Genomic DNA, 18,631 nt, shown 5'->3' on the forward strand with positions numbered 1-18,631 from the left:
GCTACGCTGTCGCCACCCCTCTCGTGGGGAATGCTGGAGGACCCCACGCTACTCTCCTCAAGGAGTGTGGGGCTTAAGGTAAGTGGGGAAAGGCCCATTGTGGTCTAGCTGCTTGTAACCTGGACCAGCTAAGTAAATGCCTGATTCTCTGTAGCATAAGCAATGGCCTGAGGAATCACTATTTTACCTCAGCTCAGTGGCATAGCACCCAGGGGACGGGGGGGGGGGGCGTCTTGCACTGGGCGGGGGCCAATGCGGGGGCATGGCGGGCGGGGGCATGGCGGGCGCCTCAGCCTCCATCTCTCCCAGGGCTCAGGCTATGGTGCACTTACGTTAATGCTGGGATGATAGAAGAGAAGGCCATTGCTGGACAGGGTCACGTATTTTTTCTTCCATTCCTTGTTCAGAGAGTTGCCACTTCGTTTCAGCAGGAAACTCTGAAAGGAGAGGCAATGGGCGTGAGCGAGCCGTTAAGAAGCAAAACCAACAACCGGCTTTGAGTTTAAGAGGGCACCTGTTTGATAGGGATGGCTCGGCCACTCCCCGTGGTTTCACCCCTGCTGTCCAGGCTCCGTTTCTCTGTGTCGCTCCCTCTGCGATTCTACGAAGAGACACAGAGAGATCAATGGAAACACGGCAATGCTTCAAAATCCAGAGGTTTTCAAACTTTCCAACTTTGGGGAATTCTTTCTGCCTCAGTTTCTGTGTGCTGCAGAGGTTCTGGGAGGAATTTCAGAGTACAGTCTGAAACCCAGGCCTTGGGACTTTTGTTATAATTCCGCATGAACTGAAACTGGACCCTCTAGAGAGGTTTTCAATCTTTCCCAGTTCCAAGACCTACTTTTAAACTCCAGGTAGCAGCATGAGATCCAATGAGTTGCAAGTAAGTGACAAGTAGTGACATTAGAGTTGCATGACAGAAAGGGGAGCCCTACCCTGAGTACAAAGGAACCCTTTTTCCCGCTGAGTGATCTCACCTCACCATGGCTGTTTCCGCACAGCCCAATAACAGTGCCTCAGGGACGGTAAAAACACAGTCCCTGGGGCGCTTTGGGACAGCAGGCGCTTCTGCACTGCAGCAGCGCTGTGCTTGTGCCGGCCAAGCGGTACAAAAAAAGCTGCTTTTGAACCTCACAAGGTTTTCCAAAAGTGGTGTCTTCCACCCGCTGCCATGCGAACAGCAGCGGGTGGTAGTCAGCATTTTCCTCCCGCCTTCCCCAAATGGCTCTTACCTTCTCTTGGCTTCCGTTGCGTTGTGGAGGCCAGGGGACACGCTTCCTGGCCTCCGACTCCAGAGCCGTCGCGCTGGCCACGGGGGCATGTCCCCTGGCCTCCGCAACGCGACGGAAGCCAGGAGAAGGTAAGAGCCGTTTGGGGACAGCGCAGCCCGTGCAAGGGCTGCGCCGTCAGCTGCGCACCCAGCAGGACCGTCCATGCGAACGGTCCCGGGGGGTGCATCAACAAACTATTCTGATGCACCCCCACTCAGGTGGCCGTGCAAAACGGCCCATATTGCTGTTTGTGCATGCCAGGAGGGGCAGGCTTTCTCTGTGCATGTGAACTAGCAGCATAAATCAGCAGAATAATTGATAATTTTGGTGGTGGTCTGTGACCCAGCAGTTGGGGATCTATGACTCATCTGACAGCTCTGACCTATGGGTTGAAACCCACTGCCCAGCAGCTGCACACTGCAGGCACACCACTGTTTAGAGAAAATTGTCTAACCAGGGCACTGGGATGTACTAGTCAAGAACAGTGGACTCGAAACTGAAGAACTGGGTTTGATTCCCCATTCCTCCACAAGAGTAGTGGACTCTAATCTGGGGAATCAGGTTTGTTTCCCCTCTCCTCCACATGAAGCCTACTGGTCGACCTTGGGCCAGTCACAGTTCTCTCAGAACTCGCTCAGCCTCCTCTAGGTGCCTGTTATGTGTGTGTGGAGGGGAGGGGAAGGTGATTGTAAGCCCCTTTGAGACATTGTACAATAGAAAAAAGCAGGGTGTCAAATCAACTTTCTACAAATCTACTGAGTCGTGCCATTCTGCAGAAAACAGCGTGGATATTACTGCCTTGACCCAACATGGCTGATACAGAATTGGAAGCTACATTTTGGATCTAGAAGTTACCGAGCTGGGGACTCTCAAAGACACAAAGTTTTGGATACTATACACTTAAGAACATAAGAACATAAGAACAAGCCAGCTGGATCAGACCACAGTCCATCTAGTCCAGCTCTCTGCTACTCACAGTGGCCCACCAGGTGCCTTTGGGAGCTCACATGTAGGATGTGAAAGCAATGGCCTTCTGCGGCTGCTGCTCCCGAGCACCTGGTCTGCTAAGGCATTTGCAATCTCAGATCAAAGAGGATCAAGATTGGTAGCCATAAATCGACTTCTCCTCCATAAATCTGTCCAAGCCCCTTTTAAAGCTATCCAGGTTAGTGGCCATCACCACCTCCTGTGGCAGCATATTCCAAACACCAATCACACGTTGCGTGAAGAAGTGTTTCCTTTTATTAGTCCTAATTCTTCCCCCCAGCATTTTCAATGTATGCCCCCTGGTTCTAGTATTGTGAGAAAGAGAGAAAAATTTCTCTCTGTCAACATTTTCTACCCCATGCATAATTTTATAGACTTCAATCATATCCCCCCTCAGACGTCTCCTCTCCAAACTAAAGAGTCCCAAACGCTGCAGCCTCTCCTCATAGGGAAGGTGCTCTAGTCCCTCAATCATCCTCGTTGCCCTTCTCTGCACTTTTTCTATCTCTTCAATATCCTTTTTGAGATGTGGCGACCAGAACTGAACACAGTACTCCAAGTGCGGTCGCACCACTGCTTTATATAAGGGCATGACAATCTTTGCAGTTTTATTCTCAATTCCTTTCCTAATTATCCCCAGCATAGAGTTTGCCTTTTTCACAGCTGCCGTGCATTAAGTTGACATTCCCATGCAACTATCATGGGAACTATCATGGCCTTTATCATCAGATCCTACTGCATGGGTATTTTTTGAGAGGGCGGGGGGAAAGGCAGAGAAAGGCAACAATATCTAGCTCCCCCCCCCCCCATGCTTCCTTGCAGTAGCTGTGATATTTCTAGCTCTTCGGTTGTTAATCAGAGGATTCAAGAGGGCTTTTTTTCCGGGCTAGGCTGATTCTCCTGTCCCTGCTCACCATTCCCATTACAATCCTACGGAACTCACAGTGAAAAGGCTGGTTCTCCGTTTGGTCCCACGGTGGAGGGAGCTTGGTGTACCGATAATGGCTGAGGCTTCACCGCGCAGCTCCCGATGGCTGATGTTCGGTGTGGAAGGCAGGGATGAGGAGTAGTCGCTTGTATGGCCACCGTTACTTGCCTAGGAAAAAGTTGAAGACGACTCACACCGGCCCCCTTGCCCAAGGAAAGGACAGAGGCCTGGCCTACAATAACAGCACATAAGGGTTTCCAAGACTATACTGCCTCAGGCTGCAGCTGTGTGTGTGTGTTATGTTCGAAAACGGGGGAATCCCTGCATATAGAAAACTAGCAGAAAAGTGGTGCTTGGGCTGGGCGTTTTTTAAGCATGTTGGAGCATGGCATAGTGCTTCAGAGGAGTGGACTCTACTCTGGAGAACCAGGTTTGATTTCCCACTCCTCCATATGAACCCTGCTGGGTGACCTTGGGCCAGTCAAAGTTCTCTCAGAACTCTCTCACCCCATGTGGAGGCAGGCAATGGCAAAACACCTCGGAACATCTCTTGCCTTGAAAACCCTATTGGGTTGCCATGCATCGGCTGAGACTTGGTGGCACTTTATACACACGCAGGAGAACGTTCAATCATATGGTCCCTCGCCTGCAGCCTGAACTAATATAAGCTGCGAAGTTTCTACCACCTCATCTGTTGCATGGAGAACAAGTCTCAGTTATGATGATGAAAAAGAAGAAGAAGAGGAGGAGGAGTTTGGATCTATACCCCACCTTTCTCTCCTGTAAGGAGACTCAAGGAGGCTTACAAGCTCCTTTCCCTTCCTCTCCCCACAACAGACACCTTGTGAGGTAGGTGGGGCTGAGAGAGTTCGGGGGGGGGGGGGGGGGGGGGGTGGGGGGGGGGGGGGGTGGGGGGGGGGGGGGGGGGGGGGGGGGGTGGGGGGGGGGGGGGGCGGGGGGGGGGGGGGGGGGGGGGGGGGGGTGGGGGGGGGAGGGGGTGGGGGGGGGGGGGGGGGGGGGGGGGGGGGGGGGGGGGGGGGGGGGGGTGGGGGGGGGGGGGGGTGGGGGCGGGGGGGGGGGGGGGGGGGGGGGGGTGGGGGGGGGGGGGGGTGGGGGGGGGGGGGGGTGGGGGGGGGGGGGGGTGGGGGGGGGGGGGGGTGGGGGGGGGGGGGGGTGGGGGGGGGGGGGGGTGGGGGGGGGGGGGGGTGGGGGGGGGGGGGGGTGGGGGGGGGGGGGGGTGGGGGGGGGGGGGGGTGGGGGGGGGGGGGGGTGGGGGGGGGGGGGGGTGGGGGGGGGGGGGGGTGGGGGGGGGGGGGGGTGGGGGGGGGGGGGGGTGGGGGGGGGGGGGGGTGGGGGGGGGGGGGGGTGGGGGGGGGGGGGGGTGGGGGGGGGGGGGGGTGGGGGGGGGGGGGGGTGGGGGGGGGGGGGGGTGGGGGGGGGGGGGGGTGGGGGGGGGGGGGGGTGGGGGGGGGGGGGGGTGGGGGGGGGGGGGGGTGGGGGGGGGGGGGGGTGGGGGGGGGGGGGGGTGGGGGGGGGGGGGGGTGGGGGGGGGGGGGGGTGGGGGGGGGGGGGGGTGGGGGGGGGGGGGGGTGGGGGGGGGGGGGGGTGGGGGGGGGGGGGGGTGGGGGGGGGGGGGGGTGGGGGGGGGGGGGGGTGGGGGGGGGGGGGGGTGGGGGGGGGGGGGGGTGGGGGGGGGGGGGGGTGGGGGGGGGGGGGGGTGGGGGGGGGGGGGGGTGGGGGGGGGGGGGGGTGGGGGGGGGGGGGGGTGGGGGGGGGGGGGGGTGGGGGGGGGGGGGGGTGGGGGGGGGGGGGGGTGGGGGGGGGGGGGGGTGGGGGGGGGGGGGGGTGGGGGGGGGGGGGGGTGGGGGGGGGGGGGGGTGGGGGGGGGGGGGGGTGGGGGGGGGGGGGGGTGGGGGGGGGGGGGGGTGGGGGGGGGGGGGGGTGGGGGGGGGGGGGGGTGGGGGGGGGGGGGGGTGGGGGGGGGGGGGGGTGGGGGGGGGGGGGGGTGGGGGGGGGGGGGGGTGGGGGGGGGGGGGGGTGGGGGGGGGGGGGGGTGGGGGGGGGGGGGGGTGGGGGGGGGGGGGGGTGGGGGGGGGGGGGGGTGGGGGGGGGGGGGGGTGGGGGGGGGGGGGGGTGGGGGGGGGGGGGGGTGGGGGGGGGGGGGGGTGGGGGGGGGGGGGGGTGGGGGGGGGGGGGGGTGGGGGGGGGGGGGGGTGGGGGGGGGGGGGGGTGGGGGGGGGGGGGGGTGGGGGGGGGGGGGGGTGGGGGGGGGGGGGGGTGGGGGGGGGGGGGGGTGGGGGGGGGGGGGGGTGGGGGGGGGGGGGGGTGGGGGGGGGGGGGGGTGGGGGGGGGGGGGGGTGGGGGGGGGGGGGGGTGGGGGGGGGGGGGGGTGGGGGGGGGGGGGGGTGGGGGGGGGGGGGGGTGGGGGGGGGGGGGGGTGGGGGGGGGGGGGGGTGGGGGGGGGGGGGGGTGGGGGGGGGGGGGGGTGGGGGGGGGGGGGGGTGGGGGGGGGGGGGGGTGGGGGGGGGGGGGGGTGGGGGGGGGGGGGGGTGGGGGGGGGGGGGGGTGGGGGGGGGGGGGGGTGGGGGGGGGGGGGGGTGGGGGGGGGGGGGGGTGGGGGGGGGGGGGGGTGGGGGGGGGGGGGGGTGGGGGGGGGGGGGGGTGGGGGGGGGGGGGGGTGGGGGGGGGGGGGGGTGGGGGGGGGGGGGGGTGGGGGGGGGGGGGGGTGGGGGGGGGGGGGGGTGGGGGGGGGGGGGGGTGGGGGGGGGGGGGGGTGGGGGGGGGGGGGGGTGGGGGGGGGGGGGGGTGGGGGGGGGGGGGGGTGGGGGGGGGGGGGGGTGGGGGGGGGGGGGGGTGGGGGGGGGGGGGGGTGGGGGGGGGGGGGGGTGGGGGGGGGGGGGGGTGGGGGGGGGGGGGGGTGGGGGGGGGGGGGGGTGGGGGGGGGGGGGGGTGGGGGGGGGGGGGGGTGGGGGGGGGGGGGGGTGGGGGGGGGGGGGGGTGGGGGGGGGGGGGGGTGGGGGGGGGGGGGGGTGGGGGGGGGGGGGGGTGGGGGGGGGGGGGGGTGGGGGGGGGGGGGGGTGGGGGGGGGGGGGGGTGGGGGGGGGGGGGGGTGGGGGGGGGGGGGGGTGGGGGGGGGGGGGGGTGGGGGGGGGGGGGGGTGGGGGGGGGGGGGGGTGGGGGGGGGGGGGGGTGGGGGGGGGGGGGGGTGGGGGGGGGGGGGGGTGGGGGGGGGGGGGGGTGGGGGGGGGGGGGGGTGGGGGGGGGGGGGGGTGGGGGGGGGGGGGGGTGGGGGGGGGGGGGGGTGGGGGGGGGGGGGGGTGGGGGGGGGGGGGGGTGGGGGGGGGGGGGGGTGGGGGGGGGGGGGGGTGGGGGGGGGGGGGGGTGGGGGGGGGGGGGGGTGGGGGGGGGGGGGGGTGGGGGGGGGGGGGGGTGGGGGGGGGGGGGGGTGGGGGGGGGGGGGGGTGGGGGGGGGGGGGGGTGGGGGGGGGGGGGGGTGGGGGGGGGGGGGGGTGGGGGGGGGGGGGGGTGGGGGGGGGGGGGGGTGGGGGGGGGGGGGGGTGGGGGGGGGGGGGGGTGGGGGGGGGGGGGGGTGGGGGGGGGGGGGGGTGGGGGGGGGGGGGGGTGGGGGGGGGGGGGGGTGGGGGGGGGGGGGGGTGGGGGGGGGGGGGGGTGGGGGGGGGGGGGGGTGGGGGGGGGGGGGGGTGGGGGGGGGGGGGGGTGGGGGGGGGGGGGGGTGGGGGGGGGGGGGGGTGGGGGGGGGGGGGGGTGGGGGGGGGGGGGGGTGGGGGGGGGGGGGGGTGGGGGGGGGGGGGGGTGGGGGGGGGGGGGGGTGGGGGGGGGGGGGGGTGGGGGGGGGGGGGGGTGGGGGGGGGGGGGGGTGGGGGGGGGGGGGGGTGGGGGGGGGGGGGGGTGGGGGGGGGGGGGGGTGGGGGGGGGGGGGGGTGGGGGGGGGGGGGGGTGGGGGGGGGGGGGGGTGGGGGGGGGGGGGGGTGGGGGGGGGGGGGGGTGGGGGGGGGGGGGGGTGGGGGGGGGGGGGGGTGGGGGGGGGGGGGGGTGGGGGGGGGGGGGGGTGGGGGGGGGGGGGGGTGGGGGGGGGGGGGGGTGGGGGGGGGGGGGGGTGGGGGGGGGGGGGGGTGGGGGGGGGGGGGGGTGGGGGGGGGGGGGGGTGGGGGGGGGGGGGGGTGGGGGGGGGGGGGGGTGGGGGGGGGGGGGGGTGGGGGGGGGGGGGGGTGGGGGGGGGGGGGGGTGGGGGGGGGGGGGGGTGGGGGGGGGGGGGGGTGGGGGGGGGGGGGGGTGGGGGGGGGGGGGGGTGGGGGGGGGGGGGGGTGGGGGGGGGGGGGGGTGGGGGGGGGGGGGGGTGGGGGGGGGGGGGGGTGGGGGGGGGGGGGGGTGGGGGGGGGGGGGGGTGGGGGGGGGGGGGGGTGGGGGGGGGGGGGGGTGGGGGGGGGGGGGGGTGGGGGGGGGGGGGGGTGGGGGGGGGGGGGGGTGGGGGGGGGGGGGGGTGGGGGGGGGGGGGGGTGGGGGGGGGGGGGGGTGGGGGGGGGGGGGGGTGGGGGGGGGGGGGGGTGGGGGGGGGGGGGGGTGGGGGGGGGGGGGGGTGGGGGGGGGGGGGGGTGGGGGGGGGGGGGGGTGGGGGGGGGGGGGGGTGGGGGGGGGGGGGGGTGGGGGGGGGGGGGGGTGGGGGGGGGGGGGGGTGGGGGGGGGGGGGGGTGGGGGGGGGGGGGGGTGGGGGGGGGGGGGGGTGGGGGGGGGGGGGGGTGGGGGGGGGGGGGGGTGGGGGGGGGGGGGGGTGGGGGGGGGGGGGGGTGGGGGGGGGGGGGGGTGGGGGGGGGGGGGGGTGGGGGGGGGGGGGGGTGGGGGGGGGGGGGGGTGGGGGGGGGGGGGGGTGGGGGGGGGGGGGGGTGGGGGGGGGGGGGGGTGGGGGGGGGGGGGGGTGGGGGGGGGGGGGGGTGGGGGGGGGGGGGGGTGGGGGGGGGGGGGGGTGGGGGGGGGGGGGGGTGGGGGGGGGGGGGGGTGGGGGGGGGGGGGGGTGGGGGGGGGGGGGGGTGGGGGGGGGGGGGGGTGGGGGGGGGGGGGGGTGGGGGGGGGGGGGGGTGGGGGGGGGGGGGGGTGGGGGGGGGGGGGGGTGGGGGGGGGGGGGGGTGGGGGGGGGGGGGGGTGGGGGGGGGGGGGGGTGGGGGGGGGGGGGGGTGGGGGGGGGGGGGGGTGGGGGGGGGGGGGGGTGGGGGGGGGGGGGGGTGGGGGGGGGGGGGGGTGGGGGGGGGGGGGGGTGGGGGGGGGGGGGGGTGGGGGGGGGGGGGGGTGGGGGGGGGGGGGGGTGGGGGGGGGGGGGGGTGGGGGGGGGGGGGGGTGGGGGGGGGGGGGGGTGGGGGGGGGGGGGGGTGGGGGGGGGGGGGGGTGGGGGGGGGGGGGGGTGGGGGGGGGGGGGGGTGGGGGGGGGGGGGGGTGGGGGGGGGGGGGGGTGGGGGGGGGGGGGGGTGGGGGGGGGGGGGGGTGGGGGGGGGGGGGGGTGGGGGGGGGGGGGGGTGGGGGGGGGGGGGGGTGGGGGGGGGGGGGGGTGGGGGGGGGGGGGGGTGGGGGGGGGGGGGGGTGGGGGGGGGGGGGGGTGGGGGGGGGGGGGGGTGGGGGGGGGGGGGGGTGGGGGGGGGGGGGGGTGGGGGGGGGGGGGGGTGGGGGGGGGGGGGGGTGGGGGGGGGGGGGGGTGGGGGGGGGGGGGGGTGGGGGGGGGGGGGGGTGGGGGGGGGGGGGGGTGGGGGGGGGGGGGGGTGGGGGGGGGGGGGGGTGGGGGGGGGGGGGGGTGGGGGGGGGGGGGGGTGGGGGGGGGGGGGGGTGGGGGGGGGGGGGGGTGGGGGGGGGGGGGGGTGGGGGGGGGGGGGGGTGGGGGGGGGGGGGGGTGGGGGGGGGGGGGGGTGGGGGGGGGGGGGGGTGGGGGGGGGGGGGGGTGGGGGGGGGGGGGGGTGGGGGGGGGGGGGGGTGGGGGGGGGGGGGGGTGGGGGGGGGGGGGGGTGGGGGGGGGGGGGGGTGGGGGGGGGGGGGGGTGGGGGGGGGGGGGGGTGGGGGGGGGGGGGGGTGGGGGGGGGGGGGGGTGGGGGGGGGGGGGGGTGGGGGGGGGGGGGGGTGGGGGGGGGGGGGGGTGGGGGGGGGGGGGGGTGGGGGGGGGGGGGGGTGGGGGGGGGGGGGGGTGGGGGGGGGGGGGGGTGGGGGGGGGGGGGGGTGGGGGGGGGGGGGGGTGGGGGGGGGGGGGGGTGGGGGGGGGGGGGGGTGGGGGGGGGGGGGGGTGGGGGGGGGGGGGGGTGGGGGGGGGGGGGGGTGGGGGGGGGGGGGGGTGGGGGGGGGGGGGGGTGGGGGGGGGGGGGGGTGGGGGGGGGGGGGGGTGGGGGGGGGGGGGGGTGGGGGGGGGGGGGGGTGGGGGGGGGGGGGGGTGGGGGGGGGGGGGGGTGGGGGGGGGGGGGGGTGGGGGGGGGGGGGGGTGGGGGGGGGGGGGGGTGGGGGGGGGGGGGGGTGGGGGGGGGGGGGGGTGGGGGGGGGGGGGGGTGGGGGGGGGGGGGGGTGGGGGGGGGGGGGGGTGGGGGGGGGGGGGGGTGGGGGGGGGGGGGGGTGGGGGGGGGGGGGGGTGGGGGGGGGGGGGGGTGGGGGGGGGGGGGGGTGGGGGGGGGGGGGGGTGGGGGGGGGGGGGGGTGGGGGGGGGGGGGGGTGGGGGGGGGGGGGGGTGGGGGGGGGGGGGGGTGGGGGGGGGGGGGGGTGGGGGGGGGGGGGGGTGGGGGGGGGGGGGGGTGGGGGGGGGGGGGGGTGGGGGGGGGGGGGGGTGGGGGGGGGGGGGGGTGGGGGGGGGGGGGGGTGGGGGGGGGGGGGGGTGGGGGGGGGGGGGGGTGGGGGGGGGGGGGGGTGGGGGGGGGGGGGGGTGGGGGGGGGGGGGGGTGGGGGGGGGGGGGGGTGGGGGGGGGGGGGGGTGGGGGGGGGGGGGGGTGGGGGGGGGGGGGGGTGGGGGGGGGGGGGGGTGGGGGGGGGGGGGGGTGGGGGGGGGGGGGGGTGGGGGGGGGGGGGGGTGGGGGGGGGGGGGGGTGGGGGGGGGGGGGGGTGGGGGGGGGGGGGGGTGGGGGGGGGGGGGGGTGGGGGGGGGGGGGGGTGGGGGGGGGGGGGGGTGGGGGGGGGGGGGGGTGGGGGGGGGGGGGGGTGGGGGGGGGGGGGGGTGGGGGGGGGGGGGGGTGGGGGGGGGGGGGGGTGGGGGGGGGGGGGGGTGGGGGGGGGGGGGGGTGGGGGGGGGGGGGGGTGGGGGGGGGGGGGGGTGGGGGGGGGGGGGGGTGGGGGGGGGGGGGGGTGGGGGGGGGGGGGGGTGGGGGGGGGGGGGGGTGGGGGGGGGGGGGGGTGGGGGGGGGGGGGGGTGGGGGGGGGGGGGGGTGGGGGGGGGGGGGGGTGGGGGGGGGGGGGGGTGGGGGGGGGGGGGGGTGGGGGGGGGGGGGGGTGGGGGGGGGGGGGGGTGGGGGGGGGGGGGGGTGGGGGGGGGGGGGGGTGGGGGGGGGGGGGGGTGGGGGGGGGGGGGGGTGGGGGGGGGGGGGGGTGGGGGGGGGGGGGGGTGGGGGGGGGGGGGGGTGGGGGGGGGGGGGGGTGGGGGGGGGGGGGGGTGGGGGGGGGGGGGGGTGGGGGGGGGGGGGGGTGGGGGGGGGGGGGGGTGGGGGGGGGGGGGGGTGGGGGGGGGGGGGGGTGGGGGGGGGGGGGGGTGGGGGGGGGGGGGGGTGGGGGGGGGGGGGGGTGGGGGGGGGGGGGGGTGGGGGGGGGGGGGGGTGGGGGGGGGGGGGGGTGGGGGGGGGGGGGGGTGGGGGGGGGGGGGGGTGGGGGGGGGGGGGGGTGGGGGGGGGGGGGGGTGGGGGGGGGGGGGGGTGGGGGGGGGGGGGGGTGGGGGGGGGGGGGGGTGGGGGGGGGGGGGGGTGGGGGGGGGGGGGGGTGGGGGGGGGGGGGGGTGGGGGGGGGGGGGGGTGGGGGGGGGGGGGGGTGGGGGGGGGGGGGGGTGGGGGGGGGGGGGGGTGGGGGGGGGGGGGGGTGGGGGGGGGGGGGGGTGGGGGGGGGGGGGGGTGGGGGGGGGGGGGGGTGGGGGGGGGGGGGGGTGGGGGGGGGGGGGGGTGGGGGGGGGGGGGGGTGGGGGGGGGGGGGGGTGGGGGGGGGGGGGGGTGGGGGGGGGGGGGGGTGGGGGGGGGGGGGGGTGGGGGGGGGGGGGGGTGGGGGGGGGGGGGGGTGGGGGGGGGGGGGGGTGGGGGGGGGGGGGGGTGGGGGGGGGGGGGGGTGGGGGGGGGGGGGGGTGGGGGGGGGGGGGGGTGGGGGGGGGGGGGGGTGGGGGGGGGGGGGGGTGGGGGGGGGGGGGGGTGGGGGGGGGGGGGGGTGGGGGGGGGGGGGGGTGGGGGGGGGGGGGGGTGGGGGGGGGGGGGGGTGGGGGGGGGGGGGGGTGGGGGGGGGGGGGGGTGGGGGGGGGGGGGGGTGGGGGGGGGGGGGGGTGGGGGGGGGGGGGGGTGGGGGGGGGGGGGGGTGGGGGGGGGGGGGGGTGGGGGGGGGGGGGGGTGGGGGGGGGGGGGGGTGGGGGGGGGGGGGGGTGGGGGGGGGGGGGGGTGGGGGGGGGGGGGGGTGGGGGGGGGGGGGGGTGGGGGGGGGGGGGGGTGGGGGGGGGGGGGGGTGGGGGGGGGGGGGGGTGGGGGGGGGGGGGGGTGGGGGGGGGGGGGGGTGGGGGGGGGGGGGGGTGGGGGGGGGGGGGGGTGGGGGGGGGGGGGGGTGGGGGGGGGGGGGGGTGGGGGGGGGGGGGGGTGGGGGGGGGGGGGGGTGGGGGGGGGGGGGGGTGGGGGGGGGGGGGGGTGGGGGGGGGGGGGGGTGGGGGGGGGGGGGGGTGGGGGGGGGGGGGGGTGGGGGGGGGGGGGGGTGGGGGGGGGGGGGGGTGGGGGGGGGGGGGGGTGGGGGGGGGGGGGGGTGGGGGGGGGGGGGGGTGGGGGGGGGGGGGGGTGGGGGGGGGGGGGGGTGGGGGGGGGGGGGGGTGGGGGGGGGGGGGGGTGGGGGGGGGGGGGGGTGGGGGGGGGGGGGGGTGGGGGGGGGGGGGGGTGGGGGGGGGGGGGGGTGGGGGGGGGGGGGGGTGGGGGGGGGGGGGGGTGGGGGGGGGGGGGGGTGGGGGGGGGGGGGGGTGGGGGGGGGGGGGGGTGGGGGGGGGGGGGGGTGGGGGGGGGGGGGGGTGGGGGGGGGGGGGGGTGGGGGGGGGGGGGGGTGGGGGGGGGGGGGGGTGGGGGGGGGGGGGGGTGGGGGGGGGGGGGGGTGGGGGGGGGGGGGGGTGGGGGGGGGGGGGGGTGGGGGGGGGGGGGGGTGGGGGGGGGGGGGGGTGGGGGGGGGGGGGGGTGGGGGGGGGGGGGGGTGGGGGGGGGGGGGGGTGGGGGGGGGGGGGGGTGGGGGGGGGGGGGGGTGGGGGGGGGGGGGGGTGGGGGGGGGGGGGGGTGGGGGGGGGGGGGGGTGGGGGGGGGGGGGGGTGGGGGGGGGGGGGGGTGGGGGGGGGGGGGGGTGGGGGGGGGGGGGGGTGGGGGGGGGGGGGGGTGGGGGGGGGGGGGGGTGGGGGGGGGGGGGGGTGGGGGGGGGGGGGGGTGGGGGGGGGGGGGGGTGGGGGGGGGGGGGGGTGGGGGGGGGGGGGGGTGGGGGGGGGGGGGGGTGGGGGGGGGGGGGGGTGGGGGGGGGGGGGGGTGGGGGGGGGGGGGGGTGGGGGGGGGGGGGGGTGGGGGGGGGGGGGGGTGGGGGGGGGGGGGGGTGGGGGGGGGGGGGGGTGGGGGGGGGGGGGGGTGGGGGGGGGGGGGGGTGGGGGGGGGGGGGGGTGGGGGGGGGGGGGGGTGGGGGGGGGGGGGGGTGGGGGGGGGGGGGGGTGGGGGGGGGGGGGGGTGGGGGGGGGGGGGGGTGGGGGGGGGGGGGGGTGGGGGGGGGGGGGGGTGGGGGGGGGGGGGGGTGGGGGGGGGGGGGGGTGGGGGGGGGGGGGGGTGGGGGGGGGGGGGGGTGGGGGGGGGGGGGGGTGGGGGGGGGGGGGGGTGGGGGGGGGGGGGGGTGGGGGGGGGGGGGGGTGGGGGGGGGGGGGGGTGGGGGGGGGGGGGGGTGGGGGGGGGGGGGGGTGGGGGGGGGGGGGGGTGGGGGGGGGGGGGGGTGGGGGGGGGGGGGGGTGGGGGGGGGGGGGGGTGGGGGGGGGGGGGGGTGGGGGGGGGGGGGGGTGGGGGGGGGGGGGGGTGGGGGGGGGGGGGGGTGGGGGGGGGGGGGGGTGGGGGGGGGGGGGGGTGGGGGGGGGGGGGGGTGGGGGGGGGGGGGGGTGGGGGGGGGGGGGGGTGGGGGGGGGGGGGGGTGGGGGGGGGGGGGGGTGGGGGGGGGGGGGGGTGGGGGGGGGGGGGGGTGGGGGGGGGGGGGGGTGGGGGGGGGGGGGGGTGGGGGGGGGGGGGGGTGGGGGGGGGGGGGGGTGGGGGGGGGGGGGGGTGGGGGGGGGGGGGGGTGGGGGGGGGGGGGGGTGGGGGGGGGGGGGGGTGGGGGGGGGGGGGGGTGGGGGGGGGGGGGGGTGGGGGGGGGGGGGGGTGGGGGGGGGGGGGGGTGGGGGGGGGGGGGGGTGGGGGGGGGGGGGGGTGGGGGGGGGGGGGGGTGGGGGGGGGGGGGGGTGGGGGGGGGGGGGGGTGGGGGGGGGGGGGGGTGGGGGGGGGGGGGGGTGGGGGGGGGGGGGGGTGGGGGGGGGGGGGGGTGGGGGGGGGGGGGGGTGGGGGGGGGGGGGGGTGGGGGGGGGGGGGGGTGGGGGGGGGGGGGGGTGGGGGGGGGGGGGGGTGGGGGGGGGGGGGGGTGGGGGGGGGGGGGGGTGGGGGGGGGGGGGGGTGGGGGGGGGGGGGGGTGGGGGGGGGGGGGGGTGGGGGGGGGGGGGGGTGGGGGGGGGGGGGGGTGGGGGGGGGGGGGGGTGGGGGGGGGGGGGGGTGGGGGGGGGGGGGGGTGGGGGGGGGGGGGGGTGGGGGGGGGGGGGGGTGGGGGGGGGGGGGGGTGGGGGGGGGGGGGGGTGGGGGGGGGGGGGGGTGGGGGGGGGGGGGGGTGGGGGGGGGGGGGGGTGGGGGGGGGGGGGGGTGGGGGGGGGGGGGGGTGGGGGGGGGGGGGGGTGGGGGGGGGGGGGGGTGGGGGGGGGGGGGGGTGGGGGGGGGGGGGGGTGGGGGGGGGGGGGGGTGGGGGGGGGGGGGGGTGGGGGGGGGGGGGGGTGGGGGGGGGGGGGGGTGGGGGGGGGGGGGGGTGGGGGGGGGGGGGGGTGGGGGGGGGGGGGGGTGGGGGGGGGGGGGGGTGGGGGGGGGGGGGGGTGGGGGGGGGGGGGGGTGGGGGGGGGGGGGGGTGGGGGGGGGGGGGGGTGGGGGGGGGGGGGGGTGGGGGGGGGGGGGGGTGGGGGGGGGGGGGGGTGGGGGGGGGGGGGGGTGGGGGGGGGGGGGGGTGGGGGGGGGGGGGGGTGGGGGGGGGGGGGGGTGGGGGGGGGGGGGGGTGGGGGGGGGGGGGGGTGGGGGGGGGGGGGGGTGGGGGGGGGGGGGGGTGGGGGGGGGGGGGGGTGGGGGGGGGGGGGGGTGGGGGGGGGGGGGGGTGGGGGGGGGGGGGGGTGGGGGGGGGGGGGGGTGGGGGGGGGGGGGGGTGGGGGGGGGGGGGGGTGGGGGGGGGGGGGGGTGGGGGGGGGGGGGGGTGGGGGGGGGGGGGGGTGGGGGGGGGGGGGGGTGGGGGGGGGGGGGGGTGGGGGGGGGGGGGGGTGGGGGGGGGGGGGGGTGGGGGGGGGGGGGGGTGGGGGGGGGGGGGGGTGGGGGGGGGGGGGGGTGGGGGGGGGGGGGGGTGGGGGGGGGGGGGGGTGGGGGGGGGGGGGGGTGGGGGGGGGGGGGGGTGGGGGGGGGGGGGGGTGGGGGGGGGGGGGGGTGGGGGGGGGGGGGGGTGGGGGGGGGGGGGGGTGGGGGGGGGGGGGGGTGGGGGGGGGGGGGGGTGGGGGGGGGGGGGGGTGGGGGGGGGGGGGGGTGGGGGGGGGGGGGGGTGGGGGGGGGGGGGGGTGGGGGGGGGGGGGGGTGGGGGGGGGGGGGGGTGGGGGGGGGGGGGGGTGGGGGGGGGGGGGGGTGGGGGGGGGGGGGGGTGGGGGGGGGGGGGGGTGGGGGGGGGGGGGGGTGGGGGGGGGGGGGGGTGGGGGGGGGGGGGGGTGGGGGGGGGGGGGGGTGGGGGGGGGGGGGGGTGGGGGGGGGGGGGGGTGGGGGGGGGGGGGGGTGGGGGGGGGGGGGGGTGGGGGGGGGGGGGGGTGGGGGGGGGGGGGGGTGGGGGGGGGGGGGGGTGGGGGGGGGGGGGGGTGGGGGGGGGGGGGGGTGGGGGGGGGGGGGGGTGGGGGGGGGGGGGGGTGGGGGGGGGGGGGGGTGGGGGGGGGGGGGGGTGGGGGGGGGGGGGGGTGGGGGGGGGGGGGGGTGGGGGGGGGGGGGGGTGGGGGGGGGGGGGGGTGGGGGGGGGGGGGGGTGGGGGGGGGGGGGGGTGGGGGGGGGGGGGGGTGGGGGGGGGGGGGGGTGGGGGGGGGGGGGGGTGGGGGGGGGGGGGGGTGGGGGGGGGGGGGGGTGGGGGGGGGGGGGGGTGGGGGGGGGGGGGGGTGGGGGGGGGGGGGGGTGGGGGGGGGGGGGGGTGGGGGGGGGGGGGGGTGGGGGGGGGGGGGGGTGGGGGGGGGGGGGGGTGGGGGGGGGGGGGGGTGGGGGGGGGGGGGGGTGGGGGGGGGGGGGGGTGGGGGGGGGGGGGGGTGGGGGGGGGGGGGGGTGGGGGGGGGGGGGGGTGGGGGGGGGGGGGGGTGGGGGGGGGGGGGGGTGGGGGGGGGGGGGGGTGGGGGGGGGGGGGGGTGGGGGGGGGGGGGGGTGGGGGGGGGGGGGGGTGGGGGGGGGGGGGGGTGGGGGGGGGGGGGGGTGGGGGGGGGGGGGGGTGGGGGGGGGGGGGGGTGGGGGGGGGGGGGGGTGGGGGGGGGGGGGGGTGGGGGGGGGGGGGGGTGGGGGGGGGGGGGGGTGGGGGGGGGGGGGGGTGGGGGGGGGGGGGGGTGGGGGGGGGGGGGGGTGGGGGGGGGGGGGGGTGGGGGGGGGGGGGGGTGGGGGGGGGGGGGGGTGGGGGGGGGGGGGGGTGGGGGGGGGGGGGGGTGGGGGGGGGGGGGGGTGGGGGGGGGGGGGGGTGGGGGGGGGGGGGGGTGGGGGGGGGGGGGGGTGGGGGGGGGGGGGGGTGGGGGGGGGGGGGGGTGGGGGGGGGGGGGGGTGGGGGGGGGGGGGGGTGGGGGGGGGGGGGGGTGGGGGGGGGGGGGGGTGGGGGGGGGGGGGGGTGGGGGGGGGGGGGGGTGGGGGGGGGGGGGGGTGGGGGGGGGGGGGGGTGGGGGGGGGGGGGGGTGGGGGGGGGGGGGGGTGGGGGGGGGGGGGGGTGGGGGGGGGGGGGGGTGGGGGGGGGGGGGGGTGGGGGGGGGGGGGGGTGGGGGGGGGGGGGGGTGGGGGGGGGGGGGGGTGGGGGGGGGGGGGGGTGGGGGGGGGGGGGGGTGGGGGGGGGGGGGGGTGGGGGGGGGGGGGGGTGGGGGGGGGGGGGGGTGGGGGGGGGGGGGGGTGGGGGGGGGGGGGGGTGGGGGGGGGGGGGGGTGGGGGGGGGGGGGGGTGGGGGGGGGGGGGGGTGGGGGGGGGGGGGGGTGGGGGGGGGGGGGGGTGGGGGGGGGGGGGGGTGGGGGGGGGGGGGGGTGGGGGGGGGGGGGGGTGGGGGGGGGGGGGGGTGGGGGGGGGGGGGGGTGGGGGGGGGGGGGGGTGGGGGGGGGGGGGGGTGGGGGGGGGGGGGGGTGGGGGGGGGGGGGGGTGGGGGGGGGGGGGGGTGGGGGGGGGGGGGGGTGGGGGGGGGGGGGGGTGGGGGGGGGGGGGGGTGGGGGGGGGGGGGGGTGGGGGGGGGGGGGGGTGGGGGGGGGGGGGGGTGGGGGGGGGGGGGGGTGGGGGGGGGGGGGGGTGGGGGGGGGGGGGGGTGGGGGGGGGGGGGGGTGGGGGGGGGGGGGGGTGGGGGGGGGGGGGGGTGGGGGGGGGGGGGGGTGGGGGGGGGGGGGGGTGGGGGGGGGGGGGGGTGGGGGGGGGGGGGGGTGGGGGGGGGGGGGGGTGGGGGGGGGGGGGGGTGGGGGGGGGGGGGGGTGGGGGGGGGGGGGGGTGGGGGGGGGGGGGGGTGGGGGGGGGGGGGGGTGGGGGGGGGGGGGGGTGGGGGGGGGGGGGGGTGGGGGGGGGGGGGGGTGGGGGGGGGGGGGGGTGGGGGGGGGGGGGGGTGGGGGGGGGGGGGGGTGGGGGGGGGGGGGGGTGGGGGGGGGGGGGGGTGGGGGGGGGGGGGGGTGGGGGGGGGGGGGGGTGGGGGGGGGGGGGGGTGGGGGGGGGGGGGGGTGGGGGGGGGGGGGGGTGGGGGGGGGGGGGGGTGGGGGGGGGGGGGGGTGGGGGGGGGGGGGGGTGGGGGGGGGGGGGGGTGGGGGGGGGGGGGGGTGGGGGGGGGGGGGGGTGGGGGGGGGGGGGGGTGGGGGGGGGGGGGGGTGGGGGGGGGGGGGGGTGGGGGGGGGGGGGGGTGGGGGGGGGGGGGGGTGGGGGGGGGGGGGGGTGGGGGGGGGGGGGGGTGGGGGGGGGGGGGGGTGGGGGGGGGGGGGGGTGGGGGGGGGGGGGGGTGGGGGGGGGGGGGGGTGGGGGGGGGGGGGGGTGGGGGGGGGGGGGGGTGGGGGGGGGGGGGGGTGGGGGGGGGGGGGGGTGGGGGGGGGGGGGGGTGGGGGGGGGGGGGGGTGGGGGGGGGGGGGGGTGGGGGGGGGGGGGGGTGGGGGGGGGGGGGGGTGGGGGGGGGGGGGGGTGGGGGGGGGGGGGGGTGGGGGGGGGGGGGGGTGGGGGGGGGGGGGGGTGGGGGGGGGGGGGGGTGGGGGGGGGGGGGGGTGGGGGGGGGGGGGGGTGGGGGGGGGGGGGGGTGGGGGGGGGGGGGGGTGGGGGGGGGGGGGGGTGGGGGGGGGGGGGGGTGGGGGGGGGGGGGGGTGGGGGGGGGGGGGGGTGGGGGGGGGGGGGGGTGGGGGGGGGGGGGGGTGGGGGGGGGGGGGGGTGGGGGGGGGGGGGGGTGGGGGGGGGGGGGGGTGGGGGGGGGGGGGGGTGGGGGGGGGGGGGGGTGGGGGGGGGGGGGGGTGGGGGGGGGGGGGGGTGGGGGGGGGGGGGGGTGGGGGGGGGGGGGGGTGGGGGGGGGGGGGGGTGGGGGGGGGGGGGGGTGGGGGGGGGGGGGGGTGGGGGGGGGGGGGGGTGGGGGGGGGGGGGGGTGGGGGGGGGGGGGGGTGGGGGGGGGGGGGGGTGGGGGGGGGGGGGGGTGGGGGGGGGGGGGGGTGGGGGGGGGGGGGGGTGGGGGGGGGGGGGGGTGGGGGGGGGGGGGGGTGGGGGGGGGGGGGGGTGGGGGGGGGGGGGGGTGGGGGGGGGGGGGG

General features: G+C 84.5%; 1 protein-coding gene across 1 annotated transcript in view; it reads right to left on the minus strand.

Annotated features, from left to right (window-relative positions):
* The window catches only part of LOC125428049 (arf-GAP with GTPase, ANK repeat and PH domain-containing protein 2-like), a 110,944-nt gene that overhangs the window by 35,418 nt on the left and 56,895 nt on the right, over positions 1–18,631 (minus strand). The window contains exons 2-4 of the mRNA XM_048487626.1: positions 3,202–3,354; positions 515–601; positions 333–437 (exon numbers count right to left, since the gene is read on the minus strand). Coding sequence (XP_048343583.1) covers positions 333–437; positions 515–601; positions 3,202–3,354 — 345 coding nt within the window. The remainder of the gene's footprint in view (positions 1–332; positions 438–514; positions 602–3,201; positions 3,355–18,631) is intronic.

The sequence above is a fragment of the Sphaerodactylus townsendi genome, linkage group LG03 (assembly GCF_021028975.2).
Source record: "Sphaerodactylus townsendi isolate TG3544 linkage group LG03, MPM_Stown_v2.3, whole genome shotgun sequence".
NCBI classification, from domain to species: domain Eukaryota; kingdom Metazoa; phylum Chordata; class Lepidosauria; order Squamata; family Sphaerodactylidae; genus Sphaerodactylus; species Sphaerodactylus townsendi.